This window comes from Daktulosphaira vitifoliae, unplaced genomic scaffold (genome assembly GCF_025091365.1).
Source record: "Daktulosphaira vitifoliae isolate Bord-2020 unplaced genomic scaffold, ASM2509136v1 Scaffold_1, whole genome shotgun sequence".
NCBI classification, from domain to species: domain Eukaryota; kingdom Metazoa; phylum Arthropoda; class Insecta; order Hemiptera; family Phylloxeridae; genus Daktulosphaira; species Daktulosphaira vitifoliae.
In genome coordinates, this window is record NW_026099572.1 from 43,635,411 (window position 1) to 43,658,494 (window position 23,084).

General features: G+C 24.0%; 3 protein-coding genes across 4 annotated transcripts; 2 read left to right on the forward strand and 1 right to left on the reverse strand.

Moving 5' to 3' along the window:
- The first annotated feature begins 144 nt into the window (after nucleotides 1–144).
- On the forward strand, nucleotides 145–3,273 carry LOC126907054 (E3 ubiquitin-protein ligase RNF185-like). Its single transcript, XM_050688067.1, has 6 exons — nucleotides 145–413; nucleotides 588–748; nucleotides 884–1,015; nucleotides 2,788–2,842; nucleotides 2,917–3,028; nucleotides 3,082–3,273. The coding sequence occupies exons 2-6, from the start codon at nucleotides 594–596 to the stop codon at nucleotides 3,174–3,176; spliced, it is 549 nt and encodes a 182-aa protein (XP_050544024.1). The 5' UTR covers nucleotides 145–413; nucleotides 588–593; the 3' UTR covers nucleotides 3,177–3,273.
- Nucleotides 3,274–7,415: 4,142 nt separating this feature from the next.
- Nucleotides 7,416–10,429, forward strand: LOC126906991 (tRNA (uracil-5-)-methyltransferase homolog B-like). 2 transcript variants are annotated; one of them, XM_050687972.1, is made up of 8 exons: nucleotides 7,416–7,667; nucleotides 8,279–8,509; nucleotides 8,571–8,741; nucleotides 8,819–9,051; nucleotides 9,464–9,675; nucleotides 9,734–9,876; nucleotides 9,929–10,007; nucleotides 10,177–10,429. In XM_050687972.1, the coding sequence occupies exons 1-8, from the start codon at nucleotides 7,605–7,607 to the stop codon at nucleotides 10,389–10,391; spliced, it is 1,347 nt and encodes a 448-aa protein (XP_050543929.1). In that variant the 5' UTR covers nucleotides 7,416–7,604; the 3' UTR covers nucleotides 10,392–10,429. The 2 variants fall into 2 exon arrangements, with proteins under 2 accessions (XP_050543929.1, XP_050543937.1); XM_050687980.1 differs by having other exon boundaries at nucleotides 8,322–8,509.
- A 464-nt stretch (nucleotides 10,430–10,893) lies between these two features.
- Nucleotides 10,894–19,772, reverse strand: LOC126906936 (ribosomal protein S6 kinase beta-2-like). Its single transcript, XM_050687894.1, has 13 exons — nucleotides 19,331–19,772; nucleotides 16,476–16,519; nucleotides 15,672–15,930; nucleotides 15,456–15,589; nucleotides 14,647–14,709; nucleotides 14,369–14,497; nucleotides 14,220–14,310; nucleotides 14,036–14,152; nucleotides 13,776–13,907; nucleotides 13,483–13,596; nucleotides 13,102–13,350; nucleotides 12,639–13,033; nucleotides 10,894–12,362 (listed from the first exon to the last, which is right to left on the reverse strand). The coding sequence occupies exons 1-12, from the start codon at nucleotides 19,433–19,435 to the stop codon at nucleotides 12,647–12,649; spliced, it is 1,824 nt and encodes a 607-aa protein (XP_050543851.1). The 5' UTR covers nucleotides 19,436–19,772; the 3' UTR covers nucleotides 10,894–12,362; nucleotides 12,639–12,646.
- Nucleotides 19,773–23,084: the final 3,312 nt, after the last annotated feature.

Genomic DNA, 23,084 nt, shown 5'->3' on the forward strand with positions numbered 1-23,084 from the left:
TTTAAATAGGTCATCGGTGACTTCACCAGTCTTACGTATTACATCGATGGAAAATTATTGATAACATTTTAATAAATAGATAACACTTGCACTAATTAAATAATATATTCTATTTTGTATACATATGAAACATGTTAAAAACAATTATCCATAACAATACCACAAAATTACTTCAATATTTTTTAATGTCGTTTAGTTATCAGAATTTTAACCAAATACATATTTGAATTATTAATTAAAAATTATCTCATTTTGGTATTTTTGAAAAAATAAGACTCGTTTATTTATAACCATTTTGAACATATAGTAATTTTTCGTAGTATCAATTTAATGAAATAAGGCATTAATATTTGCGAAATTATAACACTTATCCGCTAAATATAATTTACATGACAAGAGATTATTTTGATTAAGTACGTCAGTGATTATTTTATTAACAATTTAATTTTATAAAACTTAATATTGAACAGTAAAAATGGTTAATTTCAAAAAACTAAATTGAAATGAATTATTTCTACCTTGGAATACATTTTATTAAAAAATCGTGTATAATTCAAAAATTAATGAAACATTGATATATATTACAGATTAAAATGGCAACCGCAAGTAATCAATCTGATTCTTCACGCAAAAACACTGACAACAAAGATAATGAAAGCAAAGATGAACAGAACAATATGTACGAGTGTAATATATGTTTGGATAATGCTAAAGATGCAGTTGTCAGCGTTTGTGGTCATCTGTTTTGGTTGGTATTTATTCTCTATACTAATTTTTAGTTTAAATAAATAAAATTATAGATGTTCTATATCTTTGTTTAGATTTTTTTTTAATTAATTCATGCTATAATATTATTTATTATTATCAAGTATTTAATTTTTAGTTGGCCTTGTTTACATCAATGGTTAGAAACTAGATCTAGTCGTCAAGTTTGTCCAGTTTGTAAAGCAGTCATTAGTAAAGATAAAGTAATACCAATATATGGCCGCGGTAACACCAAACAAGAAGATCCTAGGTAAACATTGAAAATCATATACTACCTATTAATATTTTTAATTATATCTATCCCTTAAAATGTTTTTATGAATTTATTCTGAGTTTATTTTTATTTGTTATTTAGTTCAATTAAAATACATTTTATCAAAAATTTAAATATTTTTTAAGTTTAGCTATGGGTTAAACTAAAATTGATACTTAACTAAATAATTCATCTTTTAAACTCTCTTTATAAAAGTATATTTCTATTATTTTCCAAACTAAATGTATGGTATTAGGAAAATGTATTATAAACTAATCAAAGTGCCTTGATAATTTAATCATCATATACCTATTTTAAGATAAACTAATTTTTTGATTTATGATCAATTATTAATCGTAATGATTTATTACATAAAGAGATTATTTAAATATGATGATAGCTAACTGGTACAAGACAAAAAAGAATAATTGATAATTGATTGTTATCACTTTCTGAGTTAAAAATAATAAACTTGCTAAAATAATTTCGAGTCTATAATATTTCAATGCTTAATAATCATCAAAAATCAAAAGCAACTATCAATTTTAGGAAAATTAATGCCTTTACATCTTTATACCTTTTCACAGACAATATATTTTTAAGACTTGCTAATGATAATAATCACTATTAATCATTAATTTATTCCTTACATTCATATTATTAGATCACTTATCTCCTTAATTCGATCTCAAAATAAATCTATTGCTTTTCACTGGGTGCCGGGCCACGCCAGTATATTAGGTAACGAAACAGCTGACCGTCTTGCTACTTCTACTTCTCCCTTCTTTACTTCTTCTAGCCATAAGATTCCCGTTTCTGACTTTCTCCGCCTCTTTCGACAGATGGTTCTTCAAGCCTGGCAGGACAGTTGGGCTACAATAAAATTGAAAACTGTATGTTGGTACCGCTCGATTTCTCCATCCATTATTCATTCTCCATGGTTTCATAACCTTGACTTATCCAAAAATATCATTTCTCAGTACTCAAGACTTAGGTTAGGTCATAATCTTCTGCCTTACCATGCATTCCATCTTTCCTTAAATTCCGTTCCCTTCTGTCCTCTACATGATAGTACAAGCTCTATACGATTTTTCACATCTTCTCTTTGATTGTCCTGCCCTAATTAACAGCAGAAATAAACTATTCAGCCTCTTAGCCTACCACAATATTAATCCCCCTTCCATAGTTAATACTCTTAATTCCCATTCTTCCTTTATTATTATTTCAATCATATCTTTCTTGAGGAGTTCCTCAAGTTGTCATTTAATCTCTCATTATTTTATTTTATATTTTTCTATTTATTACTTATTTATTTACTTTCTCTCTTCCTCCATTATTTCAAATAAAAATTTTAATTTAGTAATTCTTTTAGTTGTACTTTTAAATCTCTATTAATAATAATTTTAATAATATTTAATTTTTTCTTTATTTTTGAGTATACTAACAATTATTGACATATTTGTTATACCATTATAACTTAGCACTGTTACTGTTATATTTCTAATTTACTTATTTTTTCTTTATTTATAATTGTTGAGCTAAATATTATTTTAATAAAGGCTATTAAAAAAAAAAAAATCATTAATTTATATTTATATTTTTTATACCCATAATGCTTGTATTATCTCTTATCATAATCTCAAGCTACAGCATTTTGCCTATCTACCCACTTAAGAGTAAAATTAATCTATTACATTTAAAATAGACTAATTATATTGTTATTTATATAATATAATTTGTTTTATGCTAATGTGAATGAAAATTTTTAGAAATAAAGTGCCACCAAGACCTGCTGGTCAAAGAACTGAACCAGATGCTAACACAGTAAGAATTTAAAACATTTTAATCAATCATTGTAAAATGTTGGTTTAAAATTAAACTAATGATGTTTTTTAAAGGGATTTCCAGGATTTAATTTTGGAGATGGTGGTTTTCATTTATCATTTGGAATAGGAGCTTTTCCATTTGGTTTTTTAACATCATTTAACTTTTCAGATCGTCCTCATGGAGGTAAAAAAGTATAACTTTTATTCTAAATATTATTTTTTAACCAATATTATTAGTTCCAGTAGGTCAGATGCAACAGGATGATAATTATTTGTCAAAACTTTTCTTATGGATTGCAGTTATATTTATTGTTTGGTTATTACTAGCTTAATTATAACAAATTGTATACTTTAATGCATTATTTTTCTGTAAAATGGATAAAGGTGTAAAATAATATTCATGGTAAATTTTATTACAAGTTCTTATTATTTTATTAGTAAAAAAAAAATAATTTTGTTATCAAATTATTTTAAATATATTGTTATTTTGTGTCTAGATAATCATATATATGACTGCTCATAAATTAAACTAAATAAATACTATGTCAATTTTAGAATACCTACGTTAGTAAATGAACTATATACAGTTTTACTCATATTTAGTCATCTAGTTGATAATTGTGAGAACTAAACTTATAAAACTGGATTTTATTTTTTTCAACAAAAAAATCCTTAAAAAATTCTTGGATTGTATTATTATTTAAGTTAAGTGTTCATTATTTTATATTTTAATAATATACTCATAATGATGTTATTTGAAATAATTAATATTTTATCAATATTAAATTGTTTGTTTTGTTTTTCATTAATTATAAATTAAAGTTATTATTTTTGGATTATATTTAATTATATTTTTATTAAATGATTAACAATTAGAAGAAAAGAAAAAAACCAATTACTCAAATATCAAGATTTTATAATTAAATTAAAAATAAAAGTTATAAATGAACCACGGGTATGTATGAGATATTTCTCAAATTTTGAATACTAAAAAGTTTTCACTACCTAGAACTTTGTCTTATACTAACAGAGATAACAAAATGATCTCTTCCTAGAATATCTTATAGATCCGTGCCTGCATGATCTACAAACTAAAACACAATTATCTTCATTCGTATCATTTTGTGATAGAACCAGAGTCATAACAGAAAAATAGTATTATTATTCCTAATATATTAACTATATTAATGTAGTATACATTTATATAGTCATTTAACATATCGCTACTGATTTGTCTCAACGCGTAACTGACCTTTTGATATCATTGAATTCATATTTCCAAGAATATAATTTAAAACAAGTTATTCTATCGTATTATGAGTTACTTTCCTCTAAAATACCAATTTAATAATAATAGCATGTATTTTTATTTAGAATTAAGAAACGTGAAATAGTTGGGACAAGTATAGATAATATCTCACAGTGATTAAAATCATTATCGTAAGAAACGCTTTGATGCAAATCTATAGATAGTATTTAATTTTAAGTAATTGATGGATTACACTAAAAGAAAAATTCATTCTTATTTCATTTATTATTCCTGATTAGTAGTTTTTTGATGTAGAAGTATAATATATGAATAAATATTTATTGTAGCAATTTAAATAGTATGAGATTGATATTTAATAATTTAACATTGTATTTTTTGGAGAATTTTAAAAAATTATAAAGTACTTATTATTTTTATAGCAAACGTGTATAAACATTGAAGGGCTTGACACAAAGTTTTTTAAATGATAATTTATTGTTAATTATGAGTAAATGGTCTGCAAAAAAATTTCATTGGAATCAAAAATATACTTTTATTATTCAATTTTTCGTGCTAATTTCAAATCAGCAATTATATTTTTTCTATCACCAATAAATGTTGATATTATTATTAATTAGTAAAAAACTATAATTGAAATAGTTCTGAATATTTCAATTGTATCATCTATTTAAACACCAAGAGTTACATAGAAATATTAATATTTCTTTTGATATTATCTATTACGATAAAAAAAATCCCAGCACAGTGGGGACGTTGCATAGTAGTCAAGTATAGATTTAATCTGACAGTGATTAAAACCACTATCATAAGAAACGCTTCAATGCAAATCTGTAGATAGTGATTAATTCTAAGAAATTGGTAGATAATAACAAAAGCAACGTCAACTTCTATTTGCTTAATTATATCCAGATTAGTAATTCTTGGATTCAAAAATATAATATATACATATGTGTATTTTTAATTATATATTATATAGTTTTTATAATTAATTTTTTTTAAATTATTATCGATTTTGATTTTTAATATGTTAATAGTAATCATTTTTAAACTACTTTTTTTGTGAAAGTTTATAATACAAAAAAAATGAATTTATTGCAATAACTTTTAGCTTAACTTCAAATTTGAAATTTTCATTATTAAATAGAAAATTTTACAAGAATTAAAAAGATAGTATTGTTAAGATAATATACAGTCACGAAATTGTATAATTACTGTTTATCAGAAAAGCTCAATATATTATTTGCATTTTCAGTGTAATAGATCACTTAAATAGAAATCATAGTAATCATTTCTATGTAATTTATTTTGTTTAAAAAGATTCAATAATTAAAATATTCAGAACTTAATTCATTTTAATGATTTACATTAACTAATAAAACCAATCAAAATGTTGTTAAAAAAATCTACTCGATTGAGCGTATTATATAATTTAATTACAATTGTAAATTTTTTTTGTTAAATTCAGGTGAAACTAGAAATAATTTTTTTTAGATTTATGATTTATATTCTAACAAAACTGAATTCGACAAGAAATATTTTAAAAACATTAGAAATGAATGATATTAATTGTCTATATAGAGAATGTGGGTTAAGTAACTTTTTAATTGATAAAGTAGAATTTTTTTTAATTTTTGAGGGTCATATCTTTAACTAGATAATAATTATAATCATTTGATGTATTGCTAAAAAAAGTTGGTCAAGTAAGAGCTAAAAAAATAAATAAATTAATAATCGAGAATTTCAACACAAAAATAGCATGTTTTTGAATACGGTAACCATTTTCACTATGAAGACAAAATAAAGTTCGAAATATTTTTTTTTTTCCATATTAAAGTATAGTTTAAAAAGTTCTACTTTCTATATGCATTTTTAAGTTTTAAACCCCCCACGTATTAAGGAAAATGACTCGATTTAATAAAAGAAACCAGTGCGTGTTTGGAGTACGCGCGGATGAATAAAACCTTTTTTCATTAGAAGTCATTGTGTGAAAATTACTTATTGTGTGGTTCTTTAAAATTTTTTTATGCACAATCAAAAATATTTGAAATTAAATTAACTCATACATATTAAATAAAATTACTTTAATTTTTGAAAATACAGTGCTAAATTATAATATAAAATATACTTTACAGCAGACCGTGACGCTAGATAATGTTTTTTTCGGACCCTCTAAAAAGAAGTTTTACTTCAAAAAATATGTCGACTGAAAGAGATATATAAATAGAATTATCATAAAAAAAATCGTATTAATCCAAATATTTTTCAAAAATTTATAGAAATATAAATTAAAAATATAAAATCAAAAATTTTAACACAAATATAGCATACGGTAGTAATTTTCACAGTGAAGACAAAATAAAGTTCGAAAAATTTTTTTTCCAATAATAAAGTATATTACATAAACTTTAATTTAAAATATATATAATAGTGTCAGTATATTCGGAACACTTTCAAAAGTTATGTTGTAAAAGTTAATGTTTTATGAAATAGTAGTCATTTTGAATCCCTTCCTGTGGACAAGTAAAGGGTCAGATTTATAAAAATTATATGGAAATATCTCATGTATCTACAAAAAAAATTGTATTGATCTATACATTTTCAAAAAGTTATTGCAGTTTTAAGTAAAAAATTTCGAAAATTAGCGATTTTTAAATTTGTAATTTTTTTGGAGTTTCCCCCTTTTTACGGGGTACGAGAGAAATTTTTTCAATTTTTGAAAGAAATGTCTTCGACTAGATACGATTTGTGATATTTTAACGTATCGTTGAAAGAAATTGGTTGGGTGAGAACTGAGAAAAAGTGGTAAGACACAGAAAAATAAAAAACATAGTAAAATTAATATCTTCTCAGCTTCGCATTTAAGCTAAAAAAAAAAGCTATTTTTCTTGTTGTCTATTAAAAACGCATAAATATATATAAAACTTCATGATTGTTAAAAAAATTATGAATTAGTTTTTAGTTGTTCTTGGAAAATTGATCAAATGTAAGTTATGTATTATAGCGAAATCAGTAGTAATTTTTTTTTAGTTATACAATTTTAAATATTTGTACAATATAAATACACAAACTATACGAAAAAATTTTATATAATCTGTGGTACATGTAGAATGTTCAGTAAGTAAGGAAACGAGTTTCTATTGTTCTCATTGTGTATGACAATTTACCTGATTCCTTACTGAAAATGTTCATAAATAATATTTATATATTTCATTATTAATGATAGCCGACTGATAAAAAGAGACCCCGAAGTAGAAAGATTTGATAACAGTTTTATCAAATTTTTATGCTAAAACTACAAAAACTAGTAATATTAAAAAAAGTCAATTAAGCTTTATTTTAATTTTTATGAACAAAATTAGTCCAGAAATAATACCTAAGAATTCTGATTCAAAAAAGATTTTGTTTTTAATTATTATTAATTACATTTATGAACTAAGAAAACTTTCTCGAAGGATCATAAACCATATTTATATATAGTTTTTAGTTAAAAATGAAACGTTTGTTTGGCCAATCATTCTTATTTAATTATCAATGGGTGAAAAATCGTAAAAAGGTAAAATGTAATTGTTTTAAAGTTACTAAAAATGATTAAAATATATTTTTAAAATACCAGTTTTTCATTATAAAGTATGGACTTTTGTATTTTTGATAGACTTATATTGTAAGAGGTTTTGTAAACTAATGTTTTAAATAGTAGGACTAGTAATATTATTTAAAATTTAAATTACTAGTTTAAAACTAAAAATATTCTCAAATTAAACTCATAAAGATATAAAAATTACTAAAATCTTGCTTAAATTATTTCTTAAACATTGTCACCATCATCAGTGTTAAACACAGTATGTGTTTAGTGTTAATACTTTAATTTTTGTATTAGTATATTTTTAAGTATGCACTTGAAGAGGCTTGTTATTTTGTACATTAATGTAATTACTGGATACAAATTTTATTATATTTTAAAAGCATGTTTATAATTCCTGTTTAAAATATGCTTATTTAAAATTTATCAATATTATTAATTTTCTCTTTGTTTGAAATTTTATTAGGTGGTCTAATTAAATATGTTTTATGTTAATTAAAATATAAAATTGTAATTATTTTAGAAATCTTTTAATTATTATTATTGAGATGTATTAAAATTATTTATTATATACTTTTTTACAGAGTTCACTTCTAAATAGTAAAGTTACTAATGATTTATTAACAGATATGTCAGTCGATACTCAATTCAAAATATTAGAAAATATTATAACACCCTTATGTTCAATGCCTTATCAGAATCAGTTGCTACAAAAACAAGCTTGGGCTTATAAAATATCAAAAGAATTACGTGCTAAATTACACAATGCAAAGTCACCCATAGTATTACCAAAAGTGTATTCAATTTCACCATCAGTAATTACTCATACTAACAACAAAAATTAATTTTCATTTTACTTAAAATAATTATTTTTAGCCACAAATAGATAAATATAGAAATAAAGATGAATATAACTTTCGTCCAGGTATAGATGGAAATCCTAAAACTCTAGGATTTTTTGTTGGAAGTCCAGCTAAAGAGAATATTTATTGTGTTTCACCTAAAAATTTAATTAATATGAAGGAATCTCATTTAAATATTGCTCAAGTAGGTAATTTATTCAAATTAATTTTCATTAAGATTTTTCAATTTTTTTTCCTTATAAAACTTATTTTTTTGTTAAGAATTTTCAAGAGTATGTAAGGCAATCTGCTTTACCCGTAAGTTATGATCATTTAGATGGTGGTTTTTGGAGAGGAATTGTAGTACGAAGTAATTTAGAAGGAGATATCATGTGTATTGTAGTAGCAAATCCTAGAGGATACTCAAATCAAGTTATGTTAGATGAACAACATAAACTTGTTTCACATTTTAAAAAAAAAAGTTTTGATATAAAATCACTGTATTATCATCCTAGGTATGTATTATTTTGAGTATATAATGGGTATTTAAAGTACATTAGATAAGATAAACAATTTTGTGCTAGTAAGTCAGTGTTCATCTTAATAAATATGTAAGTCTGTTCCTTCTTCCTTATTTAAAAAAATGAATCGAATTCAGTTTTTTTTTTAAATAAGAATCTGATTTTTGTAGTTTCTTGAAATAGTAATGTAGTTTTTTTTAGTGAATATTAAATATATAATTTAAAAACATGAATTAATGCCATTCCTTTGTCCTATTGTATAGTGTCCAGGAATATCCTTGTGCAAAAATTGAATTTAACAAATACTGAAAATATTTTATGTAATCTTTAATGAATTTATTCTTTAAAATACTTCATTATGTTATTATTATTATTTTAAGATCACATGATTTATTTATTTTCTTAGTTTACATACCAGAAGTTCCAAAGACTCTACATTTATCCTTATTGATGGAGAAAAATATATTTATGAAAATATATGCGGTTATAAATTCAGAATTTCTCCCGATTCTTTTTTTCAAATAAACACATTGGGTGCTGAAGTATTGTATGATGAACTCTTTAAATTATTAAAGCCATCTAAAGTGTCAACATTACTTGATTTATGTTCTGGAACTGGTACTTTTATTTAATAACTAATTCACACTAAATAATAATTGTGTTTGTGTAATTCTAGGCACTGTTAGTATTATTGGTAATAAATATGTACAGTCATGTTTAGGCATTGAAGTTGTTAGTCAAGCCATTGATGATGCTAAAGAAAATGCAAGAATTAATGGTGTTACTAATTGTGATTTTATTAATGGAAAAATTGAAACTGTATGTTATATTAAATAGTGTGTATTCTAAATAATCTAATAGTTATTTTTAGGTGATGAGTAATGTTTTAAAAGAACTTACTATGACAAGTGATTTATGCACAGTTTTAAATCCTGGCCGTGCGGGAGTTCGTAAGTTTTTTCTCATACACTATATACAAGGTGATTCTTTTAACACTAGCTTCTCAATTTTTCTTAAAAGAATAACTTTTTGTAATTCTTTCTTTTTTTAAGAGAAATATAGTGGCTAGTGTTAAAAGATTCATCTTTTATACTATAATATTACATTATAATTTTACAGATCCAAGAGTAATTACTGCTATAAGAAAAAATAAGTTAATTAATAATATTGTATATGTATCATGCAAAGCTAATAGTCCAGCTACTATGAAAAATCTTGTTGAATTAGCACTAAAAAACAAAAAAACTACTCCATTTACTTTGGAATCAATTAAGCCTATCGATATGTTTCCACATACAAACCACTGTGAATTAATGTTTTTTTATAGAAGATAAAAAATTTAATTATATATATATATATATTGGAGGATCAATATACTTGTTTATTTTTACTCATATCCTCTATTTCAATCTATAACTCCTGAAAAAATATACTAGTCTCGTAAATAACTTTACGAATAAATTTCAAAATAAATGTACAATTTTTTATAGAGAAGGATTTAAAAAAATCAAATAGTTTTTTGAGATAGGTAATTTTCTACCTCAGTAAGTTTCGTATTGGGAAAATACTAAGGATGTAAGAAAGAAACTTTTATGCTTAATAAAATTGAATTTTTATTTTGAGTTTACAGATTATTATTCAAAAGACAAGTATCATTAGTATTTTACCTTTTCCATCAAAAATTAGCTATACAAGTATTATAGACTGATTGAAACATAACTGACCATAATATAAATCCCTGCATGTTTATGGATAACTGTAACTATATATTTAAAAAATACAATTTATTTTTAAGATAATTTTAATTTTAGTTTAATAATTAAAGTAACACAAACATAATATAAACAAGATAATTTATTCATTGTTTTACATTCATCTCAATTTCATAATTCATTACTGGTGTACAATAATAGGCTTTTTATAACCTACAGCCTTAAAAGTAAATATAATAATAATTAACATAACACATTATTTACTATAATGAACACAGTAGTTTCGTTTTAAAATTCATCAAAAATCTCTGTACATTAAAAATTGAACAATTTTAAAAGTATTAATTACAATGCATGTATGTTACTTAATTAACATATTTTTATTTGGTTTGGTAAAAATATTAACATTAATAAAAAAATACGAGTCTGCATAATCACAAGTTTTATAAATTGTTAAATCTATGAGACATTTATAATAATATGTATATTCATTACTATTTTTATCAAATAACGTAAGCAATGTTTTGACAAAAATAAAAATAAAAAAAGTTAAGAAACTACTGCAATATTCATCTAAGGCTTACTACTCCATAATTTTTCTAGGAAAAAAACAATAAAAATAAAACTAGAACTTTTATCTAATAATACATAAAATTTGGTCTAACAAAAGTATATTTAAATTCGATTTAAACATAAACTAAACAATAAAATTTTGCAGCGAGTTCATATAAAATGAACTATTAAGTTTTTACAATTGAAGTTTTTTTCAATAAAATATATAACTATTTTAAGTTTCATATTGCAAAATATTAAAAGTAGCAAACATTATTACCCAATTGTAAAATTTAGAGCTATTGGTATAATTGGTCAAGGTCTACTAACCTTAATGCCAAACATTTGCAACTAATTCTTTTGCAATTTATCTTTTCTTTTAATTATATAGTAATACTAATCCCAAATTATAATTAACTAGCTTTCACAAATATTTTTTAATAGGCAAATAAAACAAATTATAAAGAAATAATTAAATATAAAACACTGGATTAATAATTTAGCTAAATAACAATAACTCTAATGTGGTAAGATAAAGAAAAACAAAATTAATATAATAAATTTTAGCGATCACAAGGTGACCGATAATGTCAATATCACGGTATCTTTTTAATGAAAACTATTTCCATAATTAGTTAGGTAATGAATAACATAAAATTAAGATTGAAATAGAGCAATATGAAGTTTACGGCAACAAAATGGTAAATTAGACCTCAGCTACTACTTAAATTATAATTACTGGATAATAACAAAAAATAATACTAACATAACTATTTTAGAAGTATATTTTATCTATACAGGTTATTAACATTCTTTCTATTTTTTATTTAAAGTAACAAAATTGCTACTTCATTTATGACCCTAGTAAATTAAAAAAAAAAATTATACAATGACTTAAATAAATCTCTAATGTTTGATGATTTAACCACCAATGAGTCATTACAAGTAGCCAAGGTCTACAATGGTAAGTAAAATATCACTTCAAAATAAGGTAACAGTATCAATTGTTTGGAAATGGGTCTTCTTCTAAACACGATTATCCTAAAAAATAAAAATTTCAATTAATTAAAATGATTATTTTAGAAAATTGTGAATTAAAAAATATAATAAATATAGCTAAGGGCGTAGGGATCCACCTCAATTATTTATTACTATTTAAAAATTTTTGAAAAGAGAGTTTGAATATACTAAACGTCTTACCCACATATAGCTATTAAAAGTAACATGATTGTGAGTATATTATCAAAATATTACTTTAAATAAAAGTAAAATTATTATTTAAATTAAAACTCTTATATTAATATTAAATTTATTTACTTTAACATTTATATTTGAGCTGGAATACTAGACGTAGATGCAACTTCCATCATCTCATCTTGGTTCTGATTTAGGAAAGTATTACTATTGACAGTAGTCAACACATGAGGTCTATATGGTTGTCGGGCTGAATGACTCGTAAAAGGTCTTGCACACGCATCAAATAACCTTGATTGATCAATTTCTCTACGATTTGTAGTATTAGGCCTAACAATTCGAGGTTGATTCATGGCAACTGGATTAGATCTAATTACATTTGGGTACGGGGATGGTAATGGTGATTGAGATGAGGATTTTTCAGTTTCCATTTCTTCATCAATCCTAGTTGCTGATAATTGGGCACAAGTTGAAGCTATGTGTTCAAAATCACTAAATGGATTAAGATTTCTAGGTACCTAGAGTAAAATTAAAAAAAAAAATTAATAATAAAATGTACCCCTGTTATAATAAACAAAAAAAATACCACTCTATGAAATTGGTCTGTAGATTTTTTGGAATCACAGCATCCAGCTTGAACTATAGTTGGTGTTGACTTATGTATTCTTGGGTCAAGTTTTTGTTTTTTTTGCATTACATTTTTGGGAAAATGGTCTTCTTCTTCCATTGATTTTTCCATAGTTTCTTCTGCTCTATGATGAGCATTAATTGCATGGTCGCGACCTGTACTTGTTCCAAAAGTATCTAATAAAGATGGTGCTATGTAGGTGAAACCCTGAAAAACAAATGTATTATACAAAATACAAATGTCTTTTTTTATTTTTAATACTCCATAAATTAAAATTATAAACAGATTAAGTTAAGATGCATAAAACAACACAAATATTTTAGTTTAATCTCAACTTACATCAAATTTGAATTCATCATTATCATGTGGCATAAATGAGTCTTCAACAGGTGAATCAACTGGAAGTTGATTAGTAAATCTGGAGTCAAACTGAGTAGTATCTTCTGCGCCTGCCTAAAATTAAAAAATATAAAAAGTTTACTACATTTTTAGTTAATTAAAAAAAAATGAAAATAAATGAGACAAAAGTTAATTTAGAAAAAACATAAAATAAAATGATTTGATTTAATAAATAAATTAAATCCCGCTAATAAAAAAGAAAATTATTAATTTCAGAATAATTCCAAACATACTAATTTTGGTTTATATGGAGCCTCACAAGAACGATTAATAATATCTCTCCACACAATTTTTTGGAAGAAACGATGATTTTTTATGTCATCTCCTTGATTTGGACCTGAACCAAGTCTATGGCTTACTTGCCTCTAATAAGTTATAATATAATAATTAATAAATCAGAAAAGAAAATTTTAATTTGACTTAAATAAAATAAATTGTACAAAATGTTTATTGAAAGATAAGTTTAAAAATTAAAATTTAAACTATATAATACCTTAAGTAACTTTCTCATTAAATCTTTTGCTTCAGGAGATACATAAGGAGGCATAATAAGTTTTCCTCTAAGAATTTTTTCAATTGTTTTTTTTCTGTTATCAGCACTAAATGGGGGCTATGAAAAATATAACATTATCAATAAGTATAAAAAAATGGAAAGACACTGTATTTTTTTCACTAACAGTTCCAGTTAACATATCAAACATTAAAGCGCCTAGTGACCACCAATCAACAGGTTTTCCATGGCCGCTTCTAGTTAATATTTCTGGTGCCCTATAAAAAGCAAATTATTATATTATATAAATGTAAGCATATGCTTATAATAACTTACATGTATTCAATTGTACCACAAAAGGTATGGGTCACACTACCCTCATGAACATGTTCTTTACACAGACCAAAATCTGTTAACTTTAAATGCCCTTCATGATCCAATAAAACATTTTCTGGTTTTAAATCTCTAAACAACAATATAATATAATTAATTAAATTATCAATTTTTACCAAATTTCAAAATTAATTATCCAATTACATAAAAATCAAAATGTTACACAAAAAATATCATATTTTATAAAATAATTTTTGTAAGAATTAAATGATTTAGTTTACCTATATATAATGCCTTGACTATGTAAATGTTGTATAGCAATAATAATTTCTGCTAAATAAAAACTGTAAAAAAATATTTAATTATAGGAACATCAAAAAATCTATAATTTAACACTACATTATTTATTTAAAAAAAAAAACATTTTTTCTAATGTATTCAGATTATACAAAAAGATAATCAAATTAATATTTAATTAATTAATTGAAATACATAAGAATAAATTTAGGTTTTTTTCTTATAGTAAGATATAAATTTTTACTAAAATCTTAATATGATAGTAAAATCTTAATTATTAATTTTAGATTTTTTTAAAGAAAAATCAAAGTTCTAAATCAATAAAATGAAATATTGTAATTACATTTTTGTATGCACTTTTAATTCATTGCAATACTAAAATGCGGGTCATGGCCAAGGAAACAATTTCTTCATTAGGTCAATTTAGCATGGAATGACCTACATTTTTATGAAGTGTTGAAATCATAAAAGTTACTCTCTAATCACAAATTAAACATGAAACATAACTTTAAATGATTTAAATTATTTAAGAACCTAATTAGACATGATCAGAACTAATTTACTATGTAAATTAAATGAAACATTAGCCTCTATTTAGCGAAATAAAAATATTATTGAGTTTAACAACAGTATATATTAAAATTTGTTTAAAATTGAATTCAATTTTATCTAATCCTTCCAAAGTAATAATTTATATTTCAATAATTAATAAATAATAATGATAATGTTCAAATCTTATTTTAAAAGCAAATTGAAAAGTAACTGAAAAATTAAAAATTTTTAATAAAATTACCATGCTGTGTCTTCTAAAAAAATTCCTTCACGTTCCAAATGCATGAAAAGTTCACCTCCATTTAAATATTCTAAAATGAGATATAATTTTCCATTTGTTTGAAATGCATAATATAAACTGACAATAAATGGATGCTAAAATATAAATAATGATTAATATTTTTTATTTTAAATTATATTAAAATAAAAATCAATTTAATATAATAAATTATTGAACCTTAACAGCTTCAAGGATGTTTCGTTCAGCTTTAGTATGAGCCATATCTTTAGAATTTCGTACTATCGTAGCTTTTCTAAGAACTTTCATAGCAAATATGCGATTTGCATCTTTACCAGTTTTTTTTCTAACTTGAAATACTTTTCCATAGCCACCTTTGCCCAAAACTTTCAAAATACTGAAACATTCTGGGGATAGCTTTTCCTTTGTTTGATTTACAGTTTTATCAGATAACTTTAAAGTTTCAACATCGCTTGACCTACAAATTATATTTAATTTATTTTTAAGTAAATAAAATATTTTATCAATTAATAAACTTTTCAAATGGCCGACTATCAAAAGTATACTGGAAATCATTTGAAAAAAGAGACATGGTACAGGATTAGAGCCTGCTATCCAAGGTGTGGTAGAAACAAACCTTACCATTAGATTATTATGCATTTATGACTCAGATCTCGGTACACTTCAATATAGGTTGATAACAAGATGTGCAACTGAGAGAAACAGAGTACTGTGATATTGTGTATCAATGTGAATAGTTTAAACATAAAAATGTATATCATAATACATTTTGACTAGAACAATTATAGTAATTAACTGCCACTGCATAAACGTTAGGCTTACAATAATTTATAAACTGGGTAAAACCAAATTCACTAATCATAGAAATACAAGAAACTAAGAATAGGAATTTTAAACTATTGCTTCAAAAATTAATGTTATATAACAATCTATGAAATTAAATGTGGTATTTTATATTTATCTCAGAAATATTAATTAAAAAACATGATTGAATTCACTTACTTTTCATCATATTCATAAATATTAGGCTCTTGAACATAACAAGCCTGAAAATATAAATATTATTAATAATCACAAAAAAAACAGCTTTGGTACATTAATAGCTTACTGCTAATGACAACTATTTAATAAAATAACAAGTTCAAATTAAAATAACTTTATCAAATATTAAACAGCTTAAAAAGGGTCTATATAGATCTTATGGGCAAAAACAAAAATGTTTTGCCCATTTCATAACTTGTATAATTTTTACTCAGTATTAATCATTTTAAGAAATACAACTGTGCAATAATTAGATAACTACACATGATTAAAGTGATTAGATTTTTATCAGATATTATTTATTTTAAAACAAAAAATAAACTATTAAATTAGTATAATACAAAATTCATTAAATTAAAGATCATTATAATTAATTCTTATCAAATAACAATTAATTTAATATAATCTGCATATATAATTCAATTAGTAATATAACACATAAAAAAACTACTAAAATAGTAGTTTATTTTAATTAAATATAATTATTACTATTCTTGTAACCCCAAAACTTTTACCACCTCTTAAACAGTCAATTATGAANTAATTAAATATAATTATTACTATTCTTGTAACCCCAAAACTTTTACCACCTCTTAAACAGTCAATTATGAAAATTAGACAAGTCATTATTCCTTATTTTGTAATACCTCGTGAATTGCATTAAGAATAGATTGATCTATAGTAACATTTATAATAATGGTTCTATCAATAACTAAAATTTAAAAAAATTATTGAATAACAATTATGATTCTTTTCAGATAAAATTAAAACACTATTGTAATCAGATTAATATTTTCCTAAATTGTGTGCTATTGAAATTACTTTTTTTTTTCAATTAATTGTTCCCGTTATTCTATGACCTTTTAAATATAAAAATATAAATAATAAATGTTGTCACTAGATAACTTTATATACTATTATTATAAATATAAAACTATGAAAACAATTATAAAATATATTATAATAATACATATAGACTATTTGAACATTTCTCATTAAAAAATAAGTTCAATGTTTTTCAAAAGATTTTTGCTTTAGTTAAAGTAATCATTAAAAAATAATTTGCTAATAGCTGTGTTAATGCTAAAATTTCCACACAAATAAAATATAAACCACTTGTTATGTAAATAAATAAACTGTCAATAGATAATTGAAGTTACAATGAAGGTCAATCAGGTTGTGTTAATGATAAAAATTTTAAAAATTAATCCTATATATATTTATGAAAATTTTTCTAACAAAGATTAAAATAAAGATTATTTTTACTTTTTGTAATCTATACACTTAAAAAGAAAATAGCTCACTAAGGAAAATTGTTTATAAATTAATTTGTAAGCATTTATAATTTAACATTAATCACTAAACAAACTACCATATAAAATGTCACCCTACTAATATTACATAATTCAATTATTTTAACATTATCTCTAAGTTAAATTATAACCAAATAAACAATGTAATTATTTATTTTCTACAAAGTTTAATTTTTTTAATGTTATATAAATCAGAGAGAAATAGTATTAATTAATGTCCAGATAATTCACATTTTTTATTTAAAATATATACACATCAATAATTTACTAGAATTAATGTTTAAATAAAAATTGAACACATTACATAAACATTTTTAACAAAATACTTAAAAATTGAAAAAGAAGTTTTGAGTAAGAAATACTTACAAAGCATAAAAATAACTTTAAAATACTTAGATTAGAAAATAAATTAGAAAATGTATTTATTTTTACTACATCTAATTTTATTGAATATTTATAGATGACGCAACTTTATTTACTAAGATCATCAAGTTCTAATCTGTATAATAAATAATAGAGAAACAATAACACATTTGAAGGGGGCTATATATAATTTATCCACTTTAAAAATAATACATACATATTTTATGATTTCCTAGGGAGGCTAATTATTTTCTCAGGGATTAAGCCCCTTAAACTACAGCTAGTTATACTAATGATATCTAGTTAGTATGCATTTTATAATTTTTTAAATTTATTTATTGTAATACAATAATAATAATATACGAATAAACGTGTATAACACGGAATAGTAATAAAACATGCTAGGTTTACATTGTTTACCTTTTTCATTCATAAAAAGTGATGCAGAAGTACTTTAGTATTCTAATTGTATTATAAATAAACATTAATATTTTATTAACAATGTTTTTTAAACATTTTATTTTTAATTTTACCTAATCATAATTTTATATAATACACACATCTTGTAAATAAATACAAATTATGCATAATAATTTTTAAATTCAATATAATACAGTGTCTAAAACCCTTTATTCAAGCACTTTTTAGCTTATAAGTGTACAATTTTAATCAGGCACTTAAAATTATATTGGCAACCAATGATATTAAAAGCATTAATAAGTGTGTATTTGTAATATTCTAAGAGTTTCTACATGATATAAAATGGTTTCAAGTTGAAATGTATAAAGAATAGTTTAAAACACAAATATTGGAGTAAAATCTTTTTTCAAAACAAGTCTCATAAACATAATAGTTACATAACCATGTGAATATAAAACTACAATTGATAATAAGCATAAATAAAATAAAAAATGTAACATCATTAATATTTTTACATAGATCAGCATCTGAGATTATTATGAAAAAATGATGTCAACAAAATCATCATTAAGATAAAACTAGGTTGTATTAAATTTGTTGAAATTTAAAATTTGTATGAATTTCCAAAACAACTTAAATTAAAGATCTAATTTTTAATTTTTATAAAGTTTTCACCGATATAAGAAAAACTATACACTGTGTATTTTTATTAATGATTACCTCTTCAATTTCCAATAACTCATCGTCAGAGTCACTATTGTTTTTTGGTTGTTTAGAAGCATCATTGTTTTGTAGTTCTATATCAAATACAACAACCTCGGCCATGGCTTTCACGGCAAAGTATTGTATTATAATTCAATGATAAAAATTAATTTCTGGCGACGTCAAATTAATATCGTTGCACACGGAAAATGGACAGCATATCGCTGTCAATAAAAATTCCGGAATATATCAAATTGTGTAAGTAAAATAAAACGTGAATTTCACTAGTATTTATGATGAACTTTAACAACTAAAATCCAAGTTTTATGAATTTCCACGACTGCGACGATATTGTAGTGCGAATGTTCACTAATCACACGTAGAAAATTCTATACATAAAATCGGCAATATGGCAAAACTGCAGTACTACGATTGGATCGGAATGAAAGGAATGTCGTGGTTGAGTAAAGTATTCTGTTTTACTTACAATCGATGTTGCGCATGGTATCGTTAGTTGGTGATTAGTTAGTTGGTAGGAGAAAGGCAAAAATATTTGTGTTACGGGTAAACGCTCTTATTACCAATGATCTATTGGTCGAATTTTTTTATGATAACATTTATATACCAAGCATATGTAATAATTCTCCATACGCAAAAAATAAGACAGTAAATAAAAAAATTAGACTTTAAGATTATGAGGTATTTGGATTTAGGTTTTACACTTCTTATAACAACTTTCATCAAAATATCGAACATTTATTATGAATTGGTATTAAACTACTTAGAAAATTATTAAACATATGTAGGATGTATTCGGAGAATAAATTTTATTTTTGATCTCCTGAAAAGTAAGAAAAAGTGATTTACTGCCTTATTCGTTGCCCATATCAAATTAATGAATGATAATTTTGCAATGAAACATTCTTATTGTTTAAGAGTTATATTTACTTGTAAAATGTATTTTAAGCCGACTGTTAAATTTATTGTGAAACTTATTTAAAATTGTATTTTTATTTTTAAAATAAATTGTTGCAGGGTAAACGGCACTATAGAATTGCAAATGACGATTCTTATAATTAGTATGTCGTAGAGTATTTTTTATTGTTCTAAAAATAAGGCTTTTGTAAGGAAACAAGAAACTTATTAAGGAAGTTAAATCTGTTAATTGATTCAAAAATCAAAATATTATTTAATACCTTTTTAAGTTTATTACTAAGTATTGAACTCGATTATTAAAAATGTGGTAGTATACCAGTGACTGGTGATGTTACCCTACTAAATTTCTAATAAAAAATAAACTAAAACAAGTTTTTTAACATTTTTTCATTATTACAAATGAAAATTAATTAAAACTTTTTGACATAAATCAATGGGCCGTATAAAGCGATTAAAATTTATGTAAATATTCATCCAAGAAAAATCATAAAAAATTAATAGTAATCATTCAAAAATAATTTTATATAAATTGTTAAATAAAATTGAATACCACGTTAAGTTTTCTGTGTCTATAAATCTGAATCATAGTTATTTTTTTAATACAAACATTAAAATAAAATAAATTAGGGAATTCATGTAAACACTATTATCACCTATTTAATTCAATAATTCATAATTATTCTTTGAATTGTGATTCAATTTGAACATTTTTGAAACTTGTAAAATTTTTCTTTTTAATTGTATAGATTAAATTTACTTTTTTGGTAAACGTAGAATTTACTACAGAGTTCTGGCTTGAAGATTAAATCTGAAAAAGTCTATTTATAGTAATTGTTTAATATTTACTAATGAATCTTCCTGTATTTATTATGTTTTTTATTTACTTTTCTTTTACCCAAAAAAGTAAAAAAGAAAATTAAAACAACATTTGTCCTTATATAATAAGAATTAATCACTTGTGTCTAATATTATTTAAAAGTAAAAATTTATTTTTGATGTTAATTTAAAACAAAAAAAAATTTAACTCAAAAAGCCACAAAAATTACTAAAAAATTGCTGATATATATTTCGGCAACAATGTTACCATTATCAACACTAAACACATAATTTTATCCTTACGTAAGCACATTATTATATCCAGTGGCGGCTTGTGGCTTGGACGACGAGACGATTGCACCCTCTACTAAAATTAATTAAAATAAGAAAATTATTTGTACTTTCTTAATTCTACATTTCTGTTAAAAATGCTAACTTTTAAATAGTAAAATAGTTATAATAACTAGCGTACGCAAGGGGGGGTTTTGGGGGTTGAAACCCATCCAAAATTATAAGCTAAGCGATAATTTTGGGCGATAAACAATAAGTACCAGCAGCGTCGGCCAAACAATATTTTGAAACGTATGTTAAAGTGAGACGCCAATCGTGTGCGTGCGGGTACGGTTTAGCTGCAATCTTATGTACCGGTTTTGGATGACAGGCAGCATCGTCCATACGATAAAATATTAGTATATTTATTTTTAGAATTAACTGCTTGTAGCTATCGGTTGCTATTATAGTATAATCGCTATTATTATTATTATTATTTTCATTTCTATTATCTACTGCGACCTTTAAAATAATAATATGTGTATTGTGTTTTATTTTATTATGTATAATTTGACAATTTTTTATACCTATGACTAGCGGTATTATATTTAAATTCGCATCCCCACCACCAGCACCCATGAGTCATCATTGATTATATCACCAAGTACAAAAGAGTTTAAGGAGCAATTTAAGGGAGCCTAGACACCGAAAATATAGAAAATTCTAATTATTGTGTATTATAACAAAAAAAAAAAATTATATTTTTAAGGGTATGGTTATACTTATAAACTGTTAAAATTTTGCAGATAAATGAAATAATTACTTAAAATATTTAATTTTTATTTCAAATATGATCTAACTTTTAAGTATTATTTGAGATTGGTAATTGCATCAAATATAAGTAAGTAGTTCTTACTTTATTTATAATATCATAATTTATAACATATACCTTAAAATATTAATCATAATCAATGTATTAAAATAATACTGATTACACATAAGCATATTCAAAAGGAAAACTTATCTTCTTCTCCTTCTCCTTAATCCCAACTACTTGGGATCGGCCACCCTTATCCTAAACTTCCAATTGACACGATCTCCCACATCCTCTACGCTCACATCAGCTGTCCTCATATTGCATTCAATAAAATCTCTCCATCTCTTTTAGTCTTCCTCTACCTCTTCTTCCTTCAACATTCATTTCTACAACTGTTATTACAGCTTCCGATTCTTCTCTTCCCATACATTATCAAACCATCTAAGTCTATTTTTTCTCATCTTATCCACGATTGACGCTACACCTATACTCCCTTTTATATGCTCATTTCTTATCCTATCTTCTCTAGTCACTCCACTCATCCATCTAAGCATTCTCTGCTCTACTTTCTTATCAAACGCCCTACACTTTGAACCATACATCATAGATGGCCTTATTACAGTCTTGTAGAATTTACCTTACAGCCTCATTAGGATTCTTTTATCGCATAGGACAGCAGACGCTTCTCTCCACTTCAACCACCTGCACTGAATTCTGTATCTTACATCCTCGTCAATACAACCACTCGTTCGCACAACTGATCCTAAATACCTAAAACTAACACTTCTCCAATCACGTCCTCACCTATTGTCACTGATCTCGTTATTTCACCTACCTCGTGTTCTCCTTTATCAAACTCGTACTATATACTCTATCTTACTCCTACTTATTCTTAAACCACTTTTTTCAAGAGCTAATCTCCACACCTCTAGC

Excerpts from the sequence above, each read along its gene's own strand:
- LOC126906991 (XM_050687972.1), top strand. The coding sequence starts at position 7,605 with ATGAAACGTTTGTTTGGCCAATCATTCTTATTTAATTATCAATGGGTG. Across the intron at positions 9,877-9,928 it reads TTAATGGAAAAATTGAAACT|GTGATGAGTAATGTTTTAAA; the intron begins GTATGTTATATT and ends AGTTATTTTTAG. Across the intron at positions 10,008-10,176 it reads TCCTGGCCGTGCGGGAGTTC|ATCCAAGAGTAATTACTGCT; the intron begins GTAAGTTTTTTC and ends ATAATTTTACAG.
- LOC126907054 (XM_050688067.1), top strand. The coding sequence starts at position 594 with ATGGCAACCGCAAGTAATCAATCTGATTCTTCACGCAAAAACACTGAC. Across the intron at positions 749-883 it reads GTTTGTGGTCATCTGTTTTG|TTGGCCTTGTTTACATCAAT; the intron begins GTTGGTATTTAT and ends TTTAATTTTTAG. Across the intron at positions 3,029-3,081 it reads TTCAGATCGTCCTCATGGAG|TTCCAGTAGGTCAGATGCAA; the intron begins GTAAAAAAGTAT and ends CAATATTATTAG.
- LOC126906936 (XM_050687894.1), bottom strand. The coding sequence starts at position 19,435 with ATGGCCGAGGTTGTTGTATTTGATATAGAACTACAAAACAATGATGCT. Across the intron at positions 14,153-14,219 it reads TTGATATGTTAACTGGAACT|CCCCCATTTAGTGCTGATAA; the intron begins GTTAGTGAAAAA and ends TATTTTTCATAG. Across the intron at positions 13,351-13,482 it reads ATGATGAATTCAAATTTGAT|GGTTTCACCTACATAGCACC; the intron begins GTAAGTTGAGAT and ends TTTGTTTTTCAG.